This window comes from Lithobates pipiens, unplaced genomic scaffold (genome assembly GCF_037356315.1).
Source record: "Lithobates pipiens isolate NorthernLeopardFrog02 unplaced genomic scaffold, aLitPip1_a1.2 Scaffold_27, whole genome shotgun sequence".
NCBI classification, from domain to species: domain Eukaryota; kingdom Metazoa; phylum Chordata; class Amphibia; order Anura; family Ranidae; genus Lithobates; species Lithobates pipiens.
Window position 1 is genome coordinate 126,475,535 of NW_027507788.1, and position 21,865 is coordinate 126,497,399.

The 21,865-nt window shown below is 40.4% G+C and overlaps 1 protein-coding gene across 1 annotated transcript in view; it reads left to right on the forward strand.

Annotated features, from left to right (window-relative positions):
• The window catches only part of GRIN2D (glutamate ionotropic receptor NMDA type subunit 2D), a 1,088,828-nt gene that overhangs the window by 633,736 nt on the left and 433,227 nt on the right, over positions 1-21,865 (forward strand). Inside the window, exon 6 of the mRNA XM_077457432.1 lies at positions 7,315-7,429. Coding sequence (XP_077313558.1) covers positions 7,315-7,429 — 115 coding nt within the window. The remainder of the gene's footprint in view (positions 1-7,314; positions 7,430-21,865) is intronic.

Here is a 21,865-nt window from a genome sequence, read left to right on the forward strand (position 1 = left end):
GGGGTGGTTTGTCCTGAGGGGAGTCTGTGCAGATTGAGGGGGTGGTTTGTTCTGGGGGTGGTTTGTCCTGAGGGGGTCTTTACTAATAGAAGGGAGTGGTTTGTTCTAGGGGGTGTTGGTTTGTTCTTAGGGGGTCTGCACTGAGGGGGTCTATACTGATGGAGGGTTGGTTTGTTCTGAGGGGGTTTGTACTATTGGAGGAGGGGTTTGTCCTGTGGTTTATACTTAGCGGGTGGTTTATACTTATTGTAGGGGGTCAGTACTGAGGGAGGGGGGTCTGTACTGAGGGGCAACTATAGTTGCTGGGGGGTGACACCATGTTTTACCGCACTAGGTGACACCAATCCTAGTGACGCCACTGACTGCCAGCATTTTCTGATAACAAGCTTCATTCATTTTGTTATTCATTTTCACAAGATTCCCCATGCCTTTAGAGCTCACAAACCCCCAAATATCAATGAACCACCACCATGCTTCACAGTGGGGATGGCATTCTTGTCGCTATAGGCCTTGTTGACCCCTCACCAAGTATCGCGCTTATGGTTCTGACCATAAAGCTCTATTTTGACCTTGTCACTCTAGATTAGTGTGCCAAAAGCTTTGAGGTGTGTCAAGGTGTTTTCGATCATATTTTTTATTCTTTTTTGTGGCATTAGTGCAGTAAAGACTTCTTTCTGACAACTTGACCATGGAGCTAATTTTTGTTCATGTATCATCATAGTGTGCTCCTTGAAAGAACCACACCATCTTTTTCCAGAACTGCCTGTATTTCTCTTGAGGTTAGTGGTGGGTTTTTCTTTGTATCCCAAACAATTCTTCTGGCAGTTGTAGCTGCAATCTTTCTTGATCTACTTGACCTTGGCTTGGTATCAAGTGATCCCAGAATTTTCCAATTCCTAATAAATGATTGAACAGTACTGACTGGGATATGTGAGGCTTTGGATATCTTTTTATATCCTTTTCCAGCTTTATAAAGTTCCATTACCTCATTACGCAGATCTTTTGACATTTCTTTTTTTGCTTTCCATGGATCAGTATCTAGACTGCTCATTGCATCCACATCAGAGCTAACAAACTCATTGTCTATTTCATGCAGACACCAATTGCAATTTAAGACGCTGCAGATATGGGAACTTAACCTTTAAGTGCCATTTTAACCTGTGTGTCTCACCTTGTGTGTGTGTACAAAGGGCAACATTCCAGGGTATGTAAACTGTTGATCAGGGCCATTTTGGTGATTTCTGTTATTATGCTTTAAAAAGGAGCCAAACAACTATGTGATAATAAATGGCTTCATATGGGGGCACCCGGCAAGAGGGAGGAGCACCAGAGTGGGATCCAAGAAGAGGAGCATCAGGGCTGCTCTGTGCATAACCATTGTACAGAGCAGGTAAGTAACAAGTAAAAAAAAAATAAGGCTTTAATATCATTTTAAATAAAAGACAATTTTTTGGCATCAACAGACATGTTTTCAATATCAATGCAAACCTTTCACAATTTCTGCCAGGGAATGCAAACATTTGAGCACAGCTGTATTACATGAGCACTGCTCTATACACTATGTTGCCCGTTACATAGTCCTAATTTAGGAGGCACCTTTGTACAAAGATTTTGCTTGCACTATACATGTTACATACCGCCATGCATGCTGGAGTTAGAGCAACCCTAAAAAAAAGAGAGAGAGCTTCTGTTTCCAACCCAGTGCTTATTCTGTCTAATCTGCCCCTTTCTAAGTGGTAAAAAACCTTGCTGATCCTGCCTATTCCTGTGTCCCCCTCTGTGTGCTGATCATTCGTCAGTTTACATCCCTCTGTCATCCTGCCTGCTCTTCTCTCTCCCTCTCCCCCTCCCTCCTTGCCTGTCAGCTCCTGTGTCCCGTCCCGTCCCCCGCTGCTATTAGTAGCTGGCAGGAAAAGTAAACAACTATTGCAGCCAGCTCCTCTGTTCTAATAATCTCTCCTACACTGTGTCTATGTTTTTTAAAACGATGCCTGTAAATACCTTATCCTCGATCTCTTCTGCCAGTCAGTCACGTGACCTCTGGCCGCTCTTTTCCCTCATCTAAGAGCTACAGCAGTAGGGGCTGAGCAGCAAGCACAGTGGTCACGTGACCTCCTCGGCTGATGTCAGAGAGGATCTTGGCCCCTCTTTGTAGGCAGTAGATTGGAGGAATAGAGGGGCAGGAGGTCACGCGGCTGGTCAAAAGAGATCGAAGATCAGGTATTTACAGGCATCATTTTATAAAAACAATTACACAGTGTAGGACAGATTAATAGAACAGAGGAGCTGGCTGTAATTGTTCTTTACCTTTACAACCACTTTAACTGTAAACTGATGACCTGCAGGAGTTTTAAAGTGTTGCCTATAGAAAATATAGTGTACCGATTGTGTTGTGGTCACATACAATTTTTTTTTTGTAATTCTTTTTATTTAATGCTGGAAGAAATAACAGGCACATGGACAACAATAATAAAACATACAGAATTTCAAACATACAGCTTACAGTATCACTCAGGTGGGATATACATAGAGACCACCCCCAATACAGGCTTAAACGAAACAAGAAAACATTCCCAAACCGGGGGCTAGAGTCCCTTCTCCAAACCTCCAACACCAATTAGGAAAATCAATCCCACCCAGGTGAGTAGTAATCATCGCATGGCCATGCATTACAGCGAGATGGACAAATTTTTGTTGTGTTATAAAGAAAGGGAAGAGGAGGGAGATGGGCGATGGCCGGGCCCCAGGCGGACAGAGCATACACCCGTTGAAAACTGGTCATTCCCAGGGAAGCCCACAACCCACCGCTGCCCGCCAGGGCTAACCGGCAGGATCTAATCATGAAAGATAAAGGGCTGAGGAAGCGAAATGGTAAGGGGGAAGGGGAGTACGGAGGGAAGGGACTACAGGGGGAGACAGGGAGGAAGGGGAGCCAGGGAGAAAGAAGGGGGATCAGAACAGGGAGACAGACCAAGTAGAAGAAACATAGAAAAGGCTCCAGGCGAGCGAAAGCGAGGAAGGCTAACAGAAAAGAGCAAAACAGGGACTGTGAGCACCACCCGACTGCAGGGGGGGGGGGGAGGGGGCCGAAGCCAGCAGACAGAGACCCTCTCTCAACGGGCATTTGAAGCTACCACCCAAAGGTAAGCCTCAGTGTAGGTGAAATGATTCCAAGGTCTCCAAGTCTCACGAAACGCCTCCTCCCTATTATGAAGCGTCGCTGTGAGGTCTGCCATATCTCTGAATTCGTTCACTTTAGAGAACCATAGAGCCATAGCCGGTGGGTTCTCCGATCTCCAGCACAAAGGGATACAGGCCTTCGCCGCGTTCAGCAGCTGAATAGTCAACGAGTTCCTATACTTTTTAATGGATCGGTCCGACAGGTGCAGCAGGCAGGCCGCAGGGTTCCCCTCCAGAGAGACACCAGTCAGACGGCCGATCGTGTCGGTCACCCCGTGCCAGAAGGGTACCAGCTTGGGACAGGCCCAGAAAACGTGCAGCATCGTTCCCTCCGCCTCCCCACAACGCCAGCAACATGCCGGCACCTGGGGGAAGATGCGGTGGAGAACGGATGGGACCCTATACCACCTAGTTGTGATCTTGTAGCACGTCTCCTGAACCCGTGTAGCCATAGAGGATTTCTGTGCAAAATGGAGAATGGTCACATACAATTTTAAAGCTTGAAATATTAGACATAATTTCATTCAGCACAACCTCATATTTTTTATTTTATTTTATTTAAAAAATTGGATAATATATTCCATTTGCGGTCTTTGTGAAACCAAAAAAAATATATTCCATTTGCGGTACCGTAAAACTGAATATATTGTGTTTCTACAGAAACTTTGCACTTGGTAAACAACAAATATCATGTGATATAAAAACATTGGAACTACCTTTTTTTCATTCTACATTGTGTCTGCTTACAGAAAATATATGTTTTGGGGTTTTAAATAATCTTCAGGCCTAAAATGTTTGTTTGAACATATGTGTGAAAAAATAGTGAAAGAGTAAAGAGTTAAAGGCAGAGGATGAATGTGACATTGAGGTAGTCATCGTTTTCAGAATGATAGCCTATGTATTTCTTTACATGAAGACAAAGCAATCTGATTCTAGCCATATATAAAACACTAACAGTATAGGTGTCAATGGAGCTACACAAAACGCTATATCTATGCTTTAGCAAATACAAGATGAGAATAGAAAATTCTTATTCTCCAGAAACACGATTAACTTCAGCTTTCAGGGACAAAATGGCTTACTCAACAAACCTTTTATGAACTGACATCCTGTAGTAATGGAAATCCTATTGTTAACTAGCAGTGCAACAAAGTTCAATTCCTAACAGACATGTATAGAATCTCTGTAATGCTCTCAAAACAAAGTCCATTATTTCTCTAAAATATCCATACATTCCAGAATAGTACCATTTTTTACCAACCTTTCATGACTCACAAAACCTTTTTCTATTTTCATGAATATGCTAAATCCTACCTTCACTATGATAAAAGATGTGCGCTGTAAGATTTACCATTTTACCGAATATTGTATTTCCTAGATACTAGGTTTATGGATATTAATGCAGAATATTTATTTTAATAAATGGGGATGATCTACTATCATTAAGGGCCCATTCACATTAACATATGTCATTTAACATGCACATTGCAATAAATTAGCCTATGCAGACATGTTATATCACAGCCTGCATACAGCCTTTCTCTAAGGCTGTTTCCACATTCCATTGAAAAGATGCATCAAAAACACATATTCATTTTTGATGCATTTCTGGTGCATTTTCTGGTTGCTTGACTCCCAGCAAGCACCCATAAAAAATGGATATGACTCAAAAAACACACCAAATATGCAACCACAGTGCATTTTGACACATATTTGATGTGTTTCCATTCCATTTCCATTCCATGGGGAGGTGCGTTTTTGGTGCATTTTTTGTAACATGCACCAAAAATGCAGCAAGCAGGAACAGAAACGCAGCTGACCGATGTGAAAAGTTCCATAGGATTTAAAGGGATGCCTTTTTCATGCATTTCTTCTGCTTTTTTGACTGAAAAGCTGCTAAAAAACTGATTAGTGTGAAAGGGCCCTAATGTACACCTGATCATTCCAGGGAAACAAAGATTAGGTCAGGAAAAAGATGTGCCCAATGCTTAACCCCTTATATACTGCTACTGCACATTTTAAATGGCAGATAAACTTTCACAATATAAAATGGACATACAGGTCTTAGATGTAATTGTCTCATATAGGAGAGATTTCTCCTATTGTGACTTTTGGAGAATAAATCTGAAATCTTTTAAATGAGAAATCTTTCAAAGATCCAAAACTAAAGAAAATGTACAGTATCTAGTGGTTGTTAAAAGACCTTGTTTTTCCTTTATAATAACCTAATGCTGTAACTTTATATTGTTTTCTTGATCCAGCTATAAACTCAAGAACTACCAAAAAATATATACATTTTCATACCCATTGCTAAAGCTGGCCAAGGGAGTAGTGATTTGCTGCTGCCACGCTTGCTGTCCCATGCTTCACCACACCTTTTCCAATCAGTATATTTCCAATGAATTATATTTTATATCTGAAACTAAGCATACCTCTAGATTATATTTAAAAAAGATGTATGGGCTTTGCAAAAAAAAAAAAGCCAACATTATATTCACATAGGTGTTAAAAAGAATAAAGTGAGGGACTCTGGCGCTACCTACACTGAATATAATTGTGAACAGATATATCCTTACTAGATAAGGTGATCTATAGGTGGTGGATGCAGCATTGATCTGATGCTGCATCTGTCCTCCTCAGGGTCTGTAGTGAGAACTGAGTGATCAGTGATTGTGATAGCTTAGTTATCCCTCTCCGCTCTGAGCAGAAAGCTGGGACTGTCAGTCACTGGCTCTCTACTATGACCCTCTAGGGCTCACTGGATCACTGGGCTGTGGAGAAAGCAAGAGGGGATGGTTTAGGCGGATCGCTGAGAAGTTGCCAGGTGCTGGTCCAGGCTTCTGGGTGGATTCCGACCATATAGTCTGGATATTTTTAGAGCCTGGACTAGCTCTGTGATGTCAGCCAACTCCGGATTTTAGGGCGCGAATTGCACTCCTGTGGTCTATAGGGGATGTACAGCCAAAAAACATTTGGCAATACTTCCCCTTTAAATATTAACTAATGCTCCTTCTTCTTTAAATATCAACAATGTTATAGGGATAAGCAAATCTGCCTGGGTTAGGTTTATGGACAGCTTTGCTAATCTTTCTTGAAGTTCAAAGTTTGAAAACTTTCCGGTAAATTGAAGTCTGTGGGAAAGAGGTATCTTGCTTTTAATTTCCGGCCATTTGTAGAGCTATTGTCAAAGAGCATAGGAAGCTGGGCACTGCTATGGGGGGGGCAAGTGCCAGTGCCACAATCAAAATCATTTCAAAGATAGTATCTCTGCCTACACAGAATATTTGCTTCTCCCTAATGGTTCCAGCGCACACTGACAATACAGTATGTCTGTTGTGGGCCCACCCTTTTAGAAAGGGAACTGGATTATATATTCCTTTCAGGTATTTGCTGTATGCTGCATTCTAGGAGTTCCTTTTTTTCCTGGTGAACATCCTGTAAAAGCTTTCAGCCAGAAGTTTTCAATTTGCTAAATTCTTGGGAACCCATGTTGTGAATCCATGATAGTGGCAAACCCAGACCTCATCCCCACATCTTTCAAAATTAGATGACATTTGGGTTATCTATGGTGTGTACACAACTTTAAGAGAAGAAATTTGCGAAAAGTGTCTATAGCCAGGTTGGAATCTAACATGTCATAGACTGGTGCCTCCTCATTCCTGAGAGAAACTTCAGCACCAGATGTGCATAACAAACATCCATTTAACAAATATATTTTCTGTGGCCAGATTGTGACCATTTCTATGGTCTGTGGCCAGCTGGAGACTTAAACTGGTTAAGCAATCCCAGAGAGAACGCAAGCATTTGATATTTTTACTAAAATATTACTTCAGTATACTTTCAAACATGTCCTTAGCATACCACATTTGCTGTTCTTTTGCAGTATAGACATTTAAAAAAAAATGCTTTAACTTCTTCAACTTCTAAAAATGTGTTTAACTTATGTGCTCTCTATGATTTAGACAAGGTATGAGATATGGACAGCTTAATGACCAATGTCAGTCAGGAACACATATTACTATTTTTTCAAACTTTTGGCAGATTAGCCAATCAACCATGAGGACCCTAGAGCGGAATACTAAATGCAGTTCCTTGCTGCTGTCATTTACTGAGACTGGAATACTATCTTAACAGATATTTCATGAACATCTCCTGGGGAGGAAAGGACTTCTCATTTAATGAAGATGGGTACCTCATCAATCCTGCACTGGTGGTGATTGCTCTCAACAAGGAGAGGAGCTGGGAGGTGGTGAGTGCCTGTGATTTTTACTCTGCTCAACATCATCTTAGAAGCAAGGCATTTGATTTTATTTGCTCTCAAATCATCATAACAGATCATCATGCACTTTTGTTTTATTAATTACATGTTTCTGCCTGGTTTCTATAATCAACTAGCACAAGTCAGCAACTGTCTACTATTTCAACCAATAGTTATATTCTAAAGATTCCAGTTTTAACTTCAGTTTAAAATAACTGAAAAAAGTTGCTTGTGTCCAGTAGAAAAATGTATGTATGATTATACATTATAATTCAATGTGTGTGCAAACTCATATGGGTTGATTTATAAAGGCATATAGGCTATTCAATTTGCAAGGGGAGTTATGTTTTGCAATGAAATTTTATCCAGAGCTTAGAGATAATGGTGATATTTCACTTTGCAAAGAATACCAAATTATTAGCAAGGAACCTCATTTGCTAAGCTCTGGGGGAAAATCCTCATGCAAATTGCAACTTCCCTTGCAAAGTGGAACCCCCCTTTCAAAGTGAAAGGTCTATTTGTCTTTGGTTAAACAACATCATATAGTCTGATTCCCCTTTTTCTTTTTGTTCCTTTATAATAATAACATTTTGGACACAAACTGTTTGAGATACACCTACATTGATTACATGTCACATGATGTCACAGCCTCTAGACCACATTGTCAAAGCTATTGTGTTAGAAAAATTGCTATGTCTCTGGCACACATACACAGAACTTTTATAAGAGATTAGAAGGTTTCATAATTCAGGAATGGAATTTCACAGAATGGTGAGCTCTAAAAGCTCACTATTGAAAAGTAATCATACATTGATATTTTAAAATTTATACTATGTATAATGGTAGAATAACTAACTTCCAAATGCATATATTGCTTAACACCCCATAAAAGTGGTAGCAAACTTGCTACACTTGCATAGGTAGTAAACTTTGGTAGCAAACTTGCTTATAAACCAGCTGCTGACAAGATATGTGCTTGTAATAACAATGTAAAAAATACTATTACAGGTTCAGTTTATTTCTACTTTCTACAATGTTGTCACATTGAGTTCAATCTCAAGCCCTGATGAAGGAGCGGTTTTGGACCCCTGAAATGCATTGGCTATGCTTCCATTTGTCCCTCTGACCTTTATTGGAATAAAATCATACCTGAACCTTTTAGAAGTGGTATTGTGTTTCCATTTACATGTTTGTTACATTACACTACAAGCCAAGGAGACCATGGAGATCATCTGGGGCGTAGAAAACATTTGCCAGATTACCTACATCAGCATCAATACCTTAAGATAAGATACTAATACCAATAACATAACCTATGGGTCTAGGGATATTTTTCCACTTTTCCTTCACCGCAAGTTATACCACTACTTGTAAACAGCATGCTACATGAGAGTCTAAAGTCAGGGGTATTTCAGTAATGAAGTGTGCATGTGGTGATTGTGCAAATCCTCTCTGCCTAATTATGGCAGGCTATTTGAGAGATATTTGAAGGCTGTTATTGCTGACCACTTTTCTAAAATGCTAATTGCATGGCACTCTCTGACCTTTATATTTTCTAAGTTCTTGACTTGGAACACGTATGCAGCTAATGAAGTCAAAGAAAAGTCAGAACTACTGGACTGCATACTTCTATCAGGCTAGTGACGCAAAAAATATTAAAGCCTTTGAAACAGCATGATGTCCAGGCAAATATCATATTCAACTATCATATTCAAAAGGATTTGCCAGGTACAGGGTTCCTTAAAATCTAAGCTCCTATCGAAAGTAAATAAAGAGCTGTCCATGATGGTCAGTGCTGCCCTAAAGCAACCAAACTGTAGCTTGGAGAATGAAAGGGATGCATTGCTGGGCTGCAGCTAGGCAGTCAGATAAAGTATTTTCACAGACACTTTTATATAATTGAGCTACAGTATAAATAACATTTTATAAATAAGTGTCACACTACTGCTCAATAATTTCTTTCAGTTTTATCCAGTATAGGTCAGATGAACAATCAAAAGAGTAGCTAATATCTTTTGGGTATCCAAAAATGCTCCCTTTATGAAAGCCTAGGGAGGCATAGAGAATAGTCAATATCATCGGAATATTCCTTCTACAGGGTCAATGTTGAGAGCAATAAACCAATAGTATTAAAAGTATATATAGATTAATATTTATTAGCTAACCTTATATAGTATATAGTATGTGGGATGTGGAGTTTAAGATTATAGTAAGAAAATAATCTCAAAGCATCCTCTAAATTAAAATCTAACAATAGTCATACATCCTAATTAGAGCAAATACAAATGAATAAATACATAAAATATGCCTAAACGTTGTTACACACATATGAGGTTTTTAAAATATCACTATGGTTCTTGTTAAGAAATTCAAAAAGGTAGCACACAATATTCATAAGTTCTTGAAGTATACTAGATATGTTTATTTATTAAATGTTATTCTATGTATACTTTTAACGATAGTGGTTTATAGTTCTTAACATTGACACTGAGGAGGGGGATTTTTAATTGATATGGACCTTTCTCTATGTTTTCCTTTGCCCTGATGAAATCCTTTTGATTGTTCATCTGACCTTTACTGGATCAAAATTGTATCTGCACTGTTGAGCAGTGTGATGTCTTAAATCCTGTATATACTGTAGTACATTACAAACCAAGGAAACTGTGGAGATCCCCTAGGTGTAGAAGTTGCCTTTTTGGTAACCATCCTATGCATTTCATTGGTCAGAAAACACTCTTCTTTCATCAGGGCTGTAATTAAAATAAGAAACATGAATGAACTCAAAATAGGGCTCTTTTATCATTTGGTCTGGTGCTCCTTCCATGGTTGCATATTTTTTATAGCAACCTGCCAGGTTCCCACTGAAGGGTAGCCCAACCTGAGCTAGTGAGCTCTCTGAATGTTTTTTTTTTCCTTTCACTATGAATGAACTCACATAAAAGTCCCTGCACTTCTTAAATGTTTTTTTCCTCCTGTTATCCAGATCACCTACACCAACATCATTACAATACTGTGGGATAGCATTGCCACCTCTAGGTCCAGTGCTATCTTTTATAATTTCTTAAGTACTTTCACAAATGAGGAGTGTGACCACAGGATATAACAACACATGTTAACAAACAATATTTGACTTATAATACAAAATATATCTCTTATTACAAATGCATTTTTGACAAACCATGAGATGTCTACCCATCCTTCATCCTTCAACTCACTAGGAATTATAGCAATGTACCTTGCAACTTCCTTTTTCTATGCAGAATTACCACCTGTTGAACATTTGATGAAAAATCTCTGTGTAATAGAAATCTCATCCAGCTTCCATGTCTGTGTACTCCTAATTCTTACTTACCCAGGTGATCAAAGCTGATAGCTGATACTCAAAACAAGGATTGAGCCAAGAAAGTCCATCCTTAGACGGAAGTGTTTTACCTTATTTACATAGAAAAATCAGTCTATTTACTGAAAGTCTTAAAGTTTATGTTTCATTTTATATAGAAAAGGACAGCGTAGGACAGTGGTTCTCAACTTCAGTTCTCAAGTACCTCCAACAAGCCATGTTTGTAGGTTTTCCTTTATCTTGCATAAGTGCTTTAAATCAGAGTCAATGGCTTGGTATTTTGGACAGCTATTTTAACAGAGATTCAAAAAAACATGGCCTGTTGGGGGTACTTGAGGACTGAGTTTGAGAACCACTGGCGTAGGACATAGGAGCAGGATTTCTCTTCACTTTATTTTCTGCAGACACAACAGCAAAGTTTGAGAAATCCTATCACTGGAACAAATTTTACCAGTGGAAAATTTGCCTAATTATCCCGTTTGGGTGACAAGTCTTAATTTAGAATTTTGCCTCTCATTCAGTCCTAATGCCATGTGGTCCCTGGGACAAATAATTTCACTTAAGGGGACAGACAGAAATATGAACCTGACAGAAGTTTAAATATTCCCCATTCTATCCACTTTAGATACTGTACACTTTAAGCAAAACTTTTTTCAAGAAACTCAGCAAAATGTAATTAGGTCACCACCCACTCCATACATATCAATGCAGAAGTTTTTTGGATGTCCAGAAGGCATCTTTCACCCGTGTAAATTATGCAAGTTCAAATGTTTTCAATGACGGCTTATCAATACCAGCCACATTAAATGAGTATGGTTGTAATTGACTCATAAAATTGATATGTAGACTTTCTGAAGAGCACTTTCAGATATATAGATATAAAAAGTACTAGGCTTCTGAGTGTTTTTATTATTATTCATTGCTGTTTTTATGTTTTTGAACGTAAAAGAAAAAGTCTTATATTATAAACATGCTCTTACAGACCACATCTTTATTAGGGACAGAGAACTTCTGGGCAAACAGTTTTATTAACAATGAAGTTTAATACCATATACTGAATGAGATAGGAGTCTGTTTCATTACCATCATTTAGCAGAAGACAGTGTGCCTTTCACACTTCTAAGCTGAGCAAAGGTTAATGAGAATAATTATTAGTCATAATTTCATATGCTTTTTCTGTACAAAATTAAAATGCTACTATAGTGTTATTGTTAGCACTTGTAACGAACAAACATGTCCACAGTAGACACAGTATTACTTTTGTGTCAGTTTATTTTGAATAATATCCTCAAATTTTAAGCTATAATATAAAACACATAGGAGTCAATTTATCAAGCAGTATGAGTTAATTTAACTCAAAAACACCAAAATGTTCAACTTAAATAAATACATACTACATTCAGTATCTCACAAAAGTGAGCACACCTCTCACATTTTTGTAAATATATTATTATATCTTTTCATGTAACAACACTGAAGAAATTACACTTTGCTATAACGTAAAGTAGTGAGTGTACAGCTTGTATAACAGTGTAAATGTGCTGTCCCCTCAAAATAACTCAACACACAGACATTAATGTCTAAACTGCTGGCAACAAAATTGAGTACACCCCTAAAAATAAAAATAAAAAAATATCCAAGTTGGGCCCACATTGTCAATATTTTGTGTGGCCACCATTATTTTCCAGCACTGCCTTAACCCTCTTAGGCATGGAGTTCACCAGATCTTCACAGGTTGCCACTGGAGTCCTCTTTCACTCCTCCATGACAACATCACAGAGCTGATGGATGTTAGAGACCTTGCGCTCCTCCACCTTCCGTTTGAGGATGCCCCACAGATGCTCAATATGGTTTAGGTCTGGAGACATGCTTGGCCAGTCCATCACCTTTAACCTCACCTTCTATAGCAAGGCAGTGGTCATCTTGGAGGTGTGTTCGGGGTCGTTATGTTGGAATACAGCCCTGCAGTCCAGTTTTCAAAGGGAGGGGATCATGCTCTGCTTCAGTATGTCACAGTACATGTTAGCATTCATGGTTCCCTCTAAGATATGTAGCTCCCCAGTGCCGACAGCACTCATACAGCCCCAGACCATGACACTCCCACCACCGTGCTTGACTGTAGACAAGACACACTCATTCTTGTACTCCTCATCTGGTTGCCGCCACACATGCTTGACATCATCTTGGCCAAATAAGTTTATCTTGGTCTCATTAGACCACAGGACATGATTCCAGTAATTCATGTCCTTAGTCTGCTTGTCTTCAGCAAACTGCTTGCGGCTTTCTTGTGCATCATCTTTAGAAGAGGCTTCCTTTTGAGGTGACAACCTTGCAGACCAATTTCATGCAGTGTGCGGCGTATGGTCTGAGCATTGACCCACTCTTTCAACCTCTGCACTGACACACTCATTCAACCTCTGCAGAAATGCTGGCAGCACTCATATGTCTATTTCCCAAAGACAACTTCTGGATGTGACACTGAACATATGCACTCAACTGTGTTTGGTCGACCGTGGCGAGGCCTGTTCTGAGTGGAACCACCATGCTGCAGCTCAGTTTCAGAGTCCTGGCAATCATCTTATAGCCTAGGCCATCTTTATTTAGAGCAACCATTCTTTTTTCTTTCCCATGAGGTGCCATGTTGAACTTTCAGTGACCAGTATGAGAGAGTGAAAGAGATAACACCAAATGTAACACACCTGCATCTCATTCACACCTGAGACCTTGTAATACTAATGAGTCACATGACACTGGAAGGGAAAATGGCTAATTGGGCCCAATTTGAACATTTTCACTTAGGGGTGTACTCACTTTTGTTGCCAGGGGTTTAGACATTAATTGCTGTTATTTTGAAGGGACAGCAAATGTACACTGTTATATAAACTGTACACTCATACTTTACATTGAAGCAAAGTGTCATTTCTTCAGTGTTGTCATATGAAAAGATATAGTAAAATATTTACAAAAATGTTAGGGGTGTATTCACTTTTGTGAGATACTGTATGTGTGGATTTTGTTCTCTGAAATAGCTTTTTAGCCAAGTCTGTATTTTATTTTATTAATTAGTATATCTCCTCTTCAAATGGTTCCCCTTTCACAGAGCATGGCTGCACTCAACTTTGTATCTTGGCCTAGGCCAACAAGGCCCAGGCTTAGGGCGGCACTTTGCAGGGGGGCAGCAAAAAAGCTGCCCAAAACAGCCTCCTCAAAGCTCCTGCACGAAAAGAGTCCCTGTGCACTTTTAGCGTACACTTTTAGTGTAGTGCCAGTCTTATGGGGCATGTGTAAAAATAAGTGCAGCGCTAAGATATCAAATGTAGATTAAACGTGATAAAGTAAACCAATAGCATATATAATAACTGAAAATCATATACTGTAGGCATGTAACTAAAAATCGTATACTGTGACATAGAACATATTAGTTCAAAAAGAAAGTCTACAATAAAGCAAAAATTCTGAAGTGATTTCTCAGTGAATGTATGCTGATCCTCTCACTACCGCTAACATTGTTCCATACAGCGCTTGTTTTACATTGGGAGCATGTAGGTACAATTCTTATGTTCCATTTTTATTAAACATTCCAAACAGAATTATGCTATCTGGCCCCTTTCTTTCCTTCTTTCTTTTATAAATTCCTGGTGAGGTGCACTCCTCCATTTGCCCCATATTGGCCACATCCAATGCTCTTGTGATGGATTGTCTGGAGTCCCCATCGCTGCTGTGAATCTGGATCCTTAGGACCAACCTAATAAAGCCTGTTTGACTCACCAGGTGTATACCTGTGTGTGTTCATGCTTTCTGGTAAGCGGCCAATTCTTATGGTGGTGGATTCCTCTTGTCACTTCATTGCTTAGACACTTATTCACTTATCTATTTTTACTTTTAAATAACCACTCATCACCCTTGGATGTCACTACCTGAATTTTTGTTTCACTGAGAAATCACTTCAGAATTTTTGCTTTATTGTGGGCTTTCTTTTTGAAATAATATGTTATATGTCACAGTATATGATTTTTAGTTACATGCCTACAGTATATGATTTTCAGTTATTATATATGCTATTGGTTTACTTTATCACGTTTTATCTACATTTGATATCTTAGCGCTGCACTTATTTTTACACATATCCTATATCCATTACACCTTCTGTGCTGGCTGCTATGATTTTAGGGCAGTATTTATTTATATTTAGTCTTATGGGGCAGACTGGGCCAGGGGCAGGGTCCAGGAGGCAAACCGGTCATAAAGCCACACTGATGAGGCCGCAATGATGGCCACTGATAAGCTGCACTGATGGGCACTGATGAGGTTGCGCTGATAAGGCAGCACTGATGGGCACCAATAGGCTGCACTGATATGCACTGATAAGTCTGCACTGATGGGCACTGATGTTGTTGACTTATAGGCACTAATTAGACTGCACAGATAGGCTGCACCAACGGGCACTGATAGGCTCTACTGATGGGACTGAACTGATGGGCACTGATAGGATGCAATGATGGGCACTAATAAGGCTGCACTGATGGCCACTGAAAGGCTGTACTGATGGACACAGATAGGATGCACTGATGGGCACTGACAAGGCTGCACTGATAGACACTAATGAGGCTGACTGATGCACTGCACAAAATATGCAAGTAAGCACTTGGTCTCCACTTTTAATGTGCAGAGAGGAAGAGTTGTGGGAAGGGGTGTGGTTTACAGATGACATGATGGGTCTTAAAAGTGAAGAGGGTGTGGCCTTGACAGGAAGGGGTGGATCATATTTAAATTAGGGGTTGCACGTGCTTAGTCAGGCCTAAGGCAGCACAAAACCGAAATACACCACTGGCTGCACTGTCAATGTCAGTTAGAGGTAGACTGTATTATAAGGAGTTCAGGTCTGTATAGTCATATTAATGAATTGAATTATACATAAAAAATATTTCAAACATGATTAAAGTTTTTGTAAGCTTCTAAAACAAATAAAAAAGAACAAAGCTGTTTCTTCTAGTGTATGTGTTTACCTTTATCCAAAGCAGCGCGTGTGATTTCTGAGGGGGCGTGTCCTTTCCCTCCACTCAGGTCTCAGATTACACTCAGCTCCCTGCTCTGTCCTGTGCAGTGTATGACATCTGATCCCTACCACCTGCCTTCTAGAGCTGAGAAATAACCTTTGATCTGTGTGTTTGGTATGGATCTGGAGAAGAGCAGGCTGCAGATAAACAGGTATAATGTATAAAGGAGGATTTGTTTAATCTCTGTGTATTACCTGAGGCTATTCATTTCAGTGGGTATATATAAGTGGTTGTTTACAACCACTGTAAATGAATTCAGTTTATACTGTATATATACAGTATATACAGTGGGGAGAACAAGTATTTGATACACTGCCAATTTTGCAGGTTTTCCTGCTTACAAAGCATGTAGATATCTGTAATTTTTATCATAGGTACTCTTCAACTGTGAGAGAGGGAATCTAAAACAAAAATCCCGAAAATTACATTGTATCATTTTTAAGTAATTAATTAGCATTTTATTGTATGACATAAGTATGTGATACATCAGAAAAGCAGAACTTAATATTTGGTACAGAAACCTTTGTTTGCAATTACAGAGTTATGTTTCCTGTAGTTCTTGACCACGTTTGCACAGGAATTTTGGCCCACTGTTCCATACAGATTTTCTCCAGATCCTTCAGGTTTCAGGGGTGTCGCTGGGTAATACGGACTTTCAGCTCCCTCCAGGACCATGAGATGCTTCTTTCGGAGCCACTCCTTTGTTGCCCAGGCTGTGTGTTTCAGGTCGTTGTCATGCTGGAAGACCCAGCCACGACCCATCTTCATTGCTTTTACTGAGGGAAGGAGGTTGTTGGCCAAGATCTCATGATACCTGGCCCTATCCATCCTCCCCTCAATACGGTGCAGTCATCCTTGCCCCTTTGCATAAAAGCAGCCCCAAAGAATGATGTTTCCACTTCCATGCTTCACGGTTGGGATGGTGTTCTTGGGGTTGTACTCATCCTTCTTCTTCCTCCAAACACGGCGAGTGGAATTTAGACCAAAAAGCTCTATTTTTTGTCTCATCAGACCACATGACCTTCTCCCATTCCTCCTCTGAATCATCCAGATGGTCACCGGCAAACTTCAGAAGGGCCTTGACATGCGCTGGCTTGAGCAGGGGAACGCTACATGTACTGCATGATTTTAATCCATGACGGCGTAGTGTGCTGCTAATGGTTTTCTGTGGTCCCAGCTCTCTTCAGGTCATTGACCAGGTCCTGCCGTGTAGTTCTGGGCTGATCCCTCACCTTCCTGGACAGGTGTCTTTTATACATGTAACAAGTTCAAACAGGTGCAGTCAATAGAGGTAATGAGTGGAGAACAGGAGGGCTTCTTAAAGAAAAAAATAACAGGTCTGCGAGAGCAGGAATTCTTATTGGTTTGTAGGTGATCAAATACTTATGTCAAGCAATAAAATGCTAATTAATTATTTAAAATTCATACAATGTAAGTTTCTGAATTTGTGTTTTAGAATCTGTCTCTCAGTTGAAGAGTATCTATGATAAAAAAATGCAGACCTCTACATGCTTTCTAAGTAGGAAAACCTGCAATATATATATATATATATATATATATATATATATATATATATATATATATACATTTTAATGAACCAAAAACAATAGTCCATTACCAGGACAATGGAAATACCCATGCAATTACAACATTTTGGAGAGTAAACACCCAAAGATATTAAGAGTCATGGTGAGTCTTTTGAAGATTTCCTTTTTTATACCACAAGTTTTTGAAAAATTCATTTTTTTACACAAAGTTGTCAATTTAATAAGATATTTCTTACACACAGCATGACCATACTTAGAATTACAAACCAAAACACATTATACTACTTCTCCCGAATATGGGGATATCACTTTTTGAGTGTCTGGACTGATTATGTACTATACATTTTATCTTGTGTATCACACAAATCAACCAAATGTTTTAAAAACAATGTACTGTAATGGTCACTTCTGTATGACTAGTCATGGAATATAGCTTAGTGTAGCATCACCTATAACAAGCCTAGTCTACCAGAAATAATAGGAGGCTAAAGAAAGGAAGAACAAAAGAGCAAAGTGTATTTGTCCATAGGAGGATGGCTGGAACTGGTATCTCGCAGGAACATAGTCAGTCAGATGTGCATATAGGTTGGTTCAGGGTGCAGGCAGAGACATAGTCAGCGAACAGGCAAAGGATCAGTCCAGGCAGCAGACAGCAGCGTGGTCAATAAATAGACCAGGGTTAGTACAGGCGTCAGGCAAAGAAACACTGCACTGGTGTGGCAGTGATGAGGACCGCTGTTATAGTGATAAAAAATAGGCCACAAGCATCTGGATAGTAGATAAAGTAGATAAAGATAAAGAAGATAAAGATGTATTATAGCAAGTCAAGATAACTGCAAAGTATAAACCAGTACACCGGCAATTGAATATATTTAAAGTTGCTTGTCGCACAGTCGTGTGCCCCAAACTCCACCCCGTCATCCTCAACTTACACTATATTCGATTAACATTAGGGGGCTTAACACGCCCGAAAAGAGATCGCAATTGTTGCTCTCTCTTCATAAAGCCAAAGCACATATAGCTCTAATCCAAGAGACCCACTTTAGATCTGACTCCATCCCTAAACTACGCAATCACTACTACCCAACGGTGTATCATGCATCGAATTACGCAGCAAAATCCAAAGGAGTCGCAATTGTAATATCCACACACTGTCCCCTCCAGGTATCTGATATTCAGCGGGATGCGCACGGCAGATATATTTTTATCAAAGGACAGCTTTTTAACAAGCCCATCACCATCGCGAATATATATGCCCCTAACAGGCATCAGGTAACATTCTTTCGCAACACCCTACACCAACTGACGGCCTTCCAATCTGGCATGGTAGTGTTGGGTGGTGATTTCAATGTCCCATTGTCACCCATTATGGATACCTCCAATGGTTCGTCCTATCTACCGTACAAAGCCCTTCGTTCCATCAAATCCCAATTGCAAACGTTGACTCTGCGCGATACATGGAGAACGCTATATCCACGCACCAAAGATTATACCTTCTTTTCTTCCCCGCACTCCAAATATTCCAGATTGGATTACTTTTTTATTACTCAGGCTGACCTTCCCTCTCTAGACGAAGCTTCAATCGCTCCTATGGTCTTGTCAGATCACAACCCTATCTCTATAACAATTTCTTTCCGGCAAGCCCACTCGAGATCCCCAATCTGGCGTCTAGATGAGTCCCTGCTGTTAGACATGGCTGATAAACAGACCATCTCTGACAGTATGAAACAATACTTCCTGGAAAATTCGAATACAGACATACTCCCTATTACAACATGGGCAGCACATAAATGTGTCATGAGAGGTGTATTTATCTTGCTGGCGGCAAAGAGACATAAGCTTAGAACGGCTCGTATCAGAGAGCTGACTGAACGTATCCAAACCCTAGAAAAGGCTCACAAATGCTCCTTGGCAAGCAGTTGTTTGGAGGCTCTTACTGAAGCTAGGGAAAACCTTTTGGAAGAATTGCAGAAGACGGTAAAACGCAAGTTTGCCTTAACACACAAACTTTTCTACGAGTTTGGTAATAAGGCTGGTAAGCTGCTGGCGAGAGCCTTGCAGAAAAATAAAGCATCTCACACCATACATGAGATAAAGACCCCCTCCGGAGACACGTTAGTGGACACTGACATCATAGCGAAACAATTTGTAGCATACTTTCATAAACTATATAACCTACCAACACAGGCTCCAGCGGATCTCATTTCCAATAGACAGGTTCTGATCAAGGAATACTTATCTCACTATTGCCCCGTCTTATCTAATCCTGAGGACTTGTCAGACCTAGACTCTCCTATATCGGTAGAAGAAGTTGCCTCTGCCCTGAAACAGCTAAAGGTGGGCAAAAGCCCGGGGCCTGATGACCTAACAGCAGGCTACTATAAGGCCTTTTCAGATCAGCTACTCCCGACCGTTGTTAAAGCGTTTAATACCTTCTCATCTACCGATATACGACATGACGACGTCCTTGAGGCACATATTACGCTGTTCCCTAAACCAGGTAAAGATACGACACTAATTCCCAATTACCATCCCATATCTCTATTAAACGTTGACTTTAAGCTTTATGCTAAGGTCCTGGCGAATCGGATTCTGCCTTTTCTCCCGAACTTGATTTCCACAGATCAAGTGGGCTTTGTCCCTGGGAGGGAGGCCAGGGACAACACCACTAAGGCCCTTAACATACATAATTGGCTAACATCCTCCAACACAAAAGGATTCTTTTTGTCGTTGGACACAGAGAAGGCATTCGACAGGGTGGCTTGGGACTATATGAAGGTGGTGCTACAGACCCTTGGCTTCCCTGTCAACTTTGTACAAATGATTATGGCACTATATTCGGTCCCCACAGCTAGATTGAGGGTTAATGGATGCCTTCTCCATCGCCAACGGCACACGTCAAGGTTGCCCTCTCTCCCCCCTTATATTTATCCTTACTATAGAGCCTCTTCTCCGAAGGTTAAGAGATAACCCTGATATTAAACGGATTAACATTAAATCCCAATCCTGTAAAATAGCCGCCTACGCGGACGATATACTACTTTTTTTGACCGACCCGATAACTACTATTCCTAACCTCCTTCAAGATCTGAACACTTTCCAAACCTTATCAAATTTAAAAATTTATTTTGGCAAATCCCGAGCCCTAAACATCACATTGCCTCTGGCCACGGTTACACTCTGTCAAAATAACTACCCTTTTAGGTGGGAGTCATCAGCGTTGACGTACCTGGGAATTCACATCCCAACTGATTTGACCAGGCTTTACGACTGTAATTTTAGACCCATACTTCCTAAACTACAAGAGGATCTCTTGCAGTGGCACAAAGGCTCGTTTTCCTGGTTTGGTAGAATAGCCATTTTAAAGCTCAATGTCCTTCCCAGGTTGATATACCTATTGCAAACTGTCCCCATCAAGCTCCCCCCCTCCTTTTTTGCATCTTACAGTCGCATGTGCAGGAAATTCGTTTGGTCTTATCGCCCCCCTAGACTGAGCTGGAACAAACTGATTCTCCCCAAAAGGCTAGGGGGGCTGGGCTTGCCAGACTTACAGACATATTATCGGGCCGTTCTCCTCACAAGAATTGTAGATTGGCATGTACATAGCGCCAACAAAGACTGGATCCGGATAGAACAGGCTTTTACTAACCTTCCCCTCTCGAATCTCCCATGGATCAAACCATCCTCGCTTCCCCCCGTCTGCTCCACACACCCGCTGATAGGGCCTACACTGTTAGCATTTCGGACATCTTGCCGGGCTCTTAAGCTGGACCCGGTCCCCGGTCCCATGACGCCATTGAACGGGAACCCTGATTTCTTGGCAGGCATGGGTGATTACAATTTGAATGACCCCATACATTCCCGCACATACAGAGCACACAAATTTTTCACTAATGGAAACCTCCTTTCATTCATCTAAATTCCCAGAACTCCACATTCCATTCTACAAATTTCTTCAAATACGACACTTCCTGACTCATACTAAACCAAATATGCATTGGTATAGAGATTTTACCCCCTTTGAGTCCTTGTGCGGTAGTTCTGAGCCACAGCCCCACCTGATTTAGAAAATTACAGCACTATTTCATGTGGATACTTCTCCTTTGCATAATATACGACGGGTATGGGAGTCAGACCTCTCCCACACCTTCTCTGCAGCTGAATGGGGCGACATTTCGGAATTTATACACCAGGGGTTAATTAATGTCTCCACACAGGAGAACAGATATAAAATATTCTCCAGATGGTATCGCACGCCTGACAAAATTCATAAAATCTTCCCACAAGTTCCCTCTACATGCTGGCGATGTAATTCGGCAGAAGGTACTTTTATACATACTTGGTGGGACTGCCCCCCAATCGCATCTTTTTGGCGTGAAATACACGCTCTGATCGCCAAAATTACCACCTACACTCTTGATTTCTCACCAGCGCAATTCCTGCTACATCACATGTCTATCCCAAAGCGATCATATCATAAGTC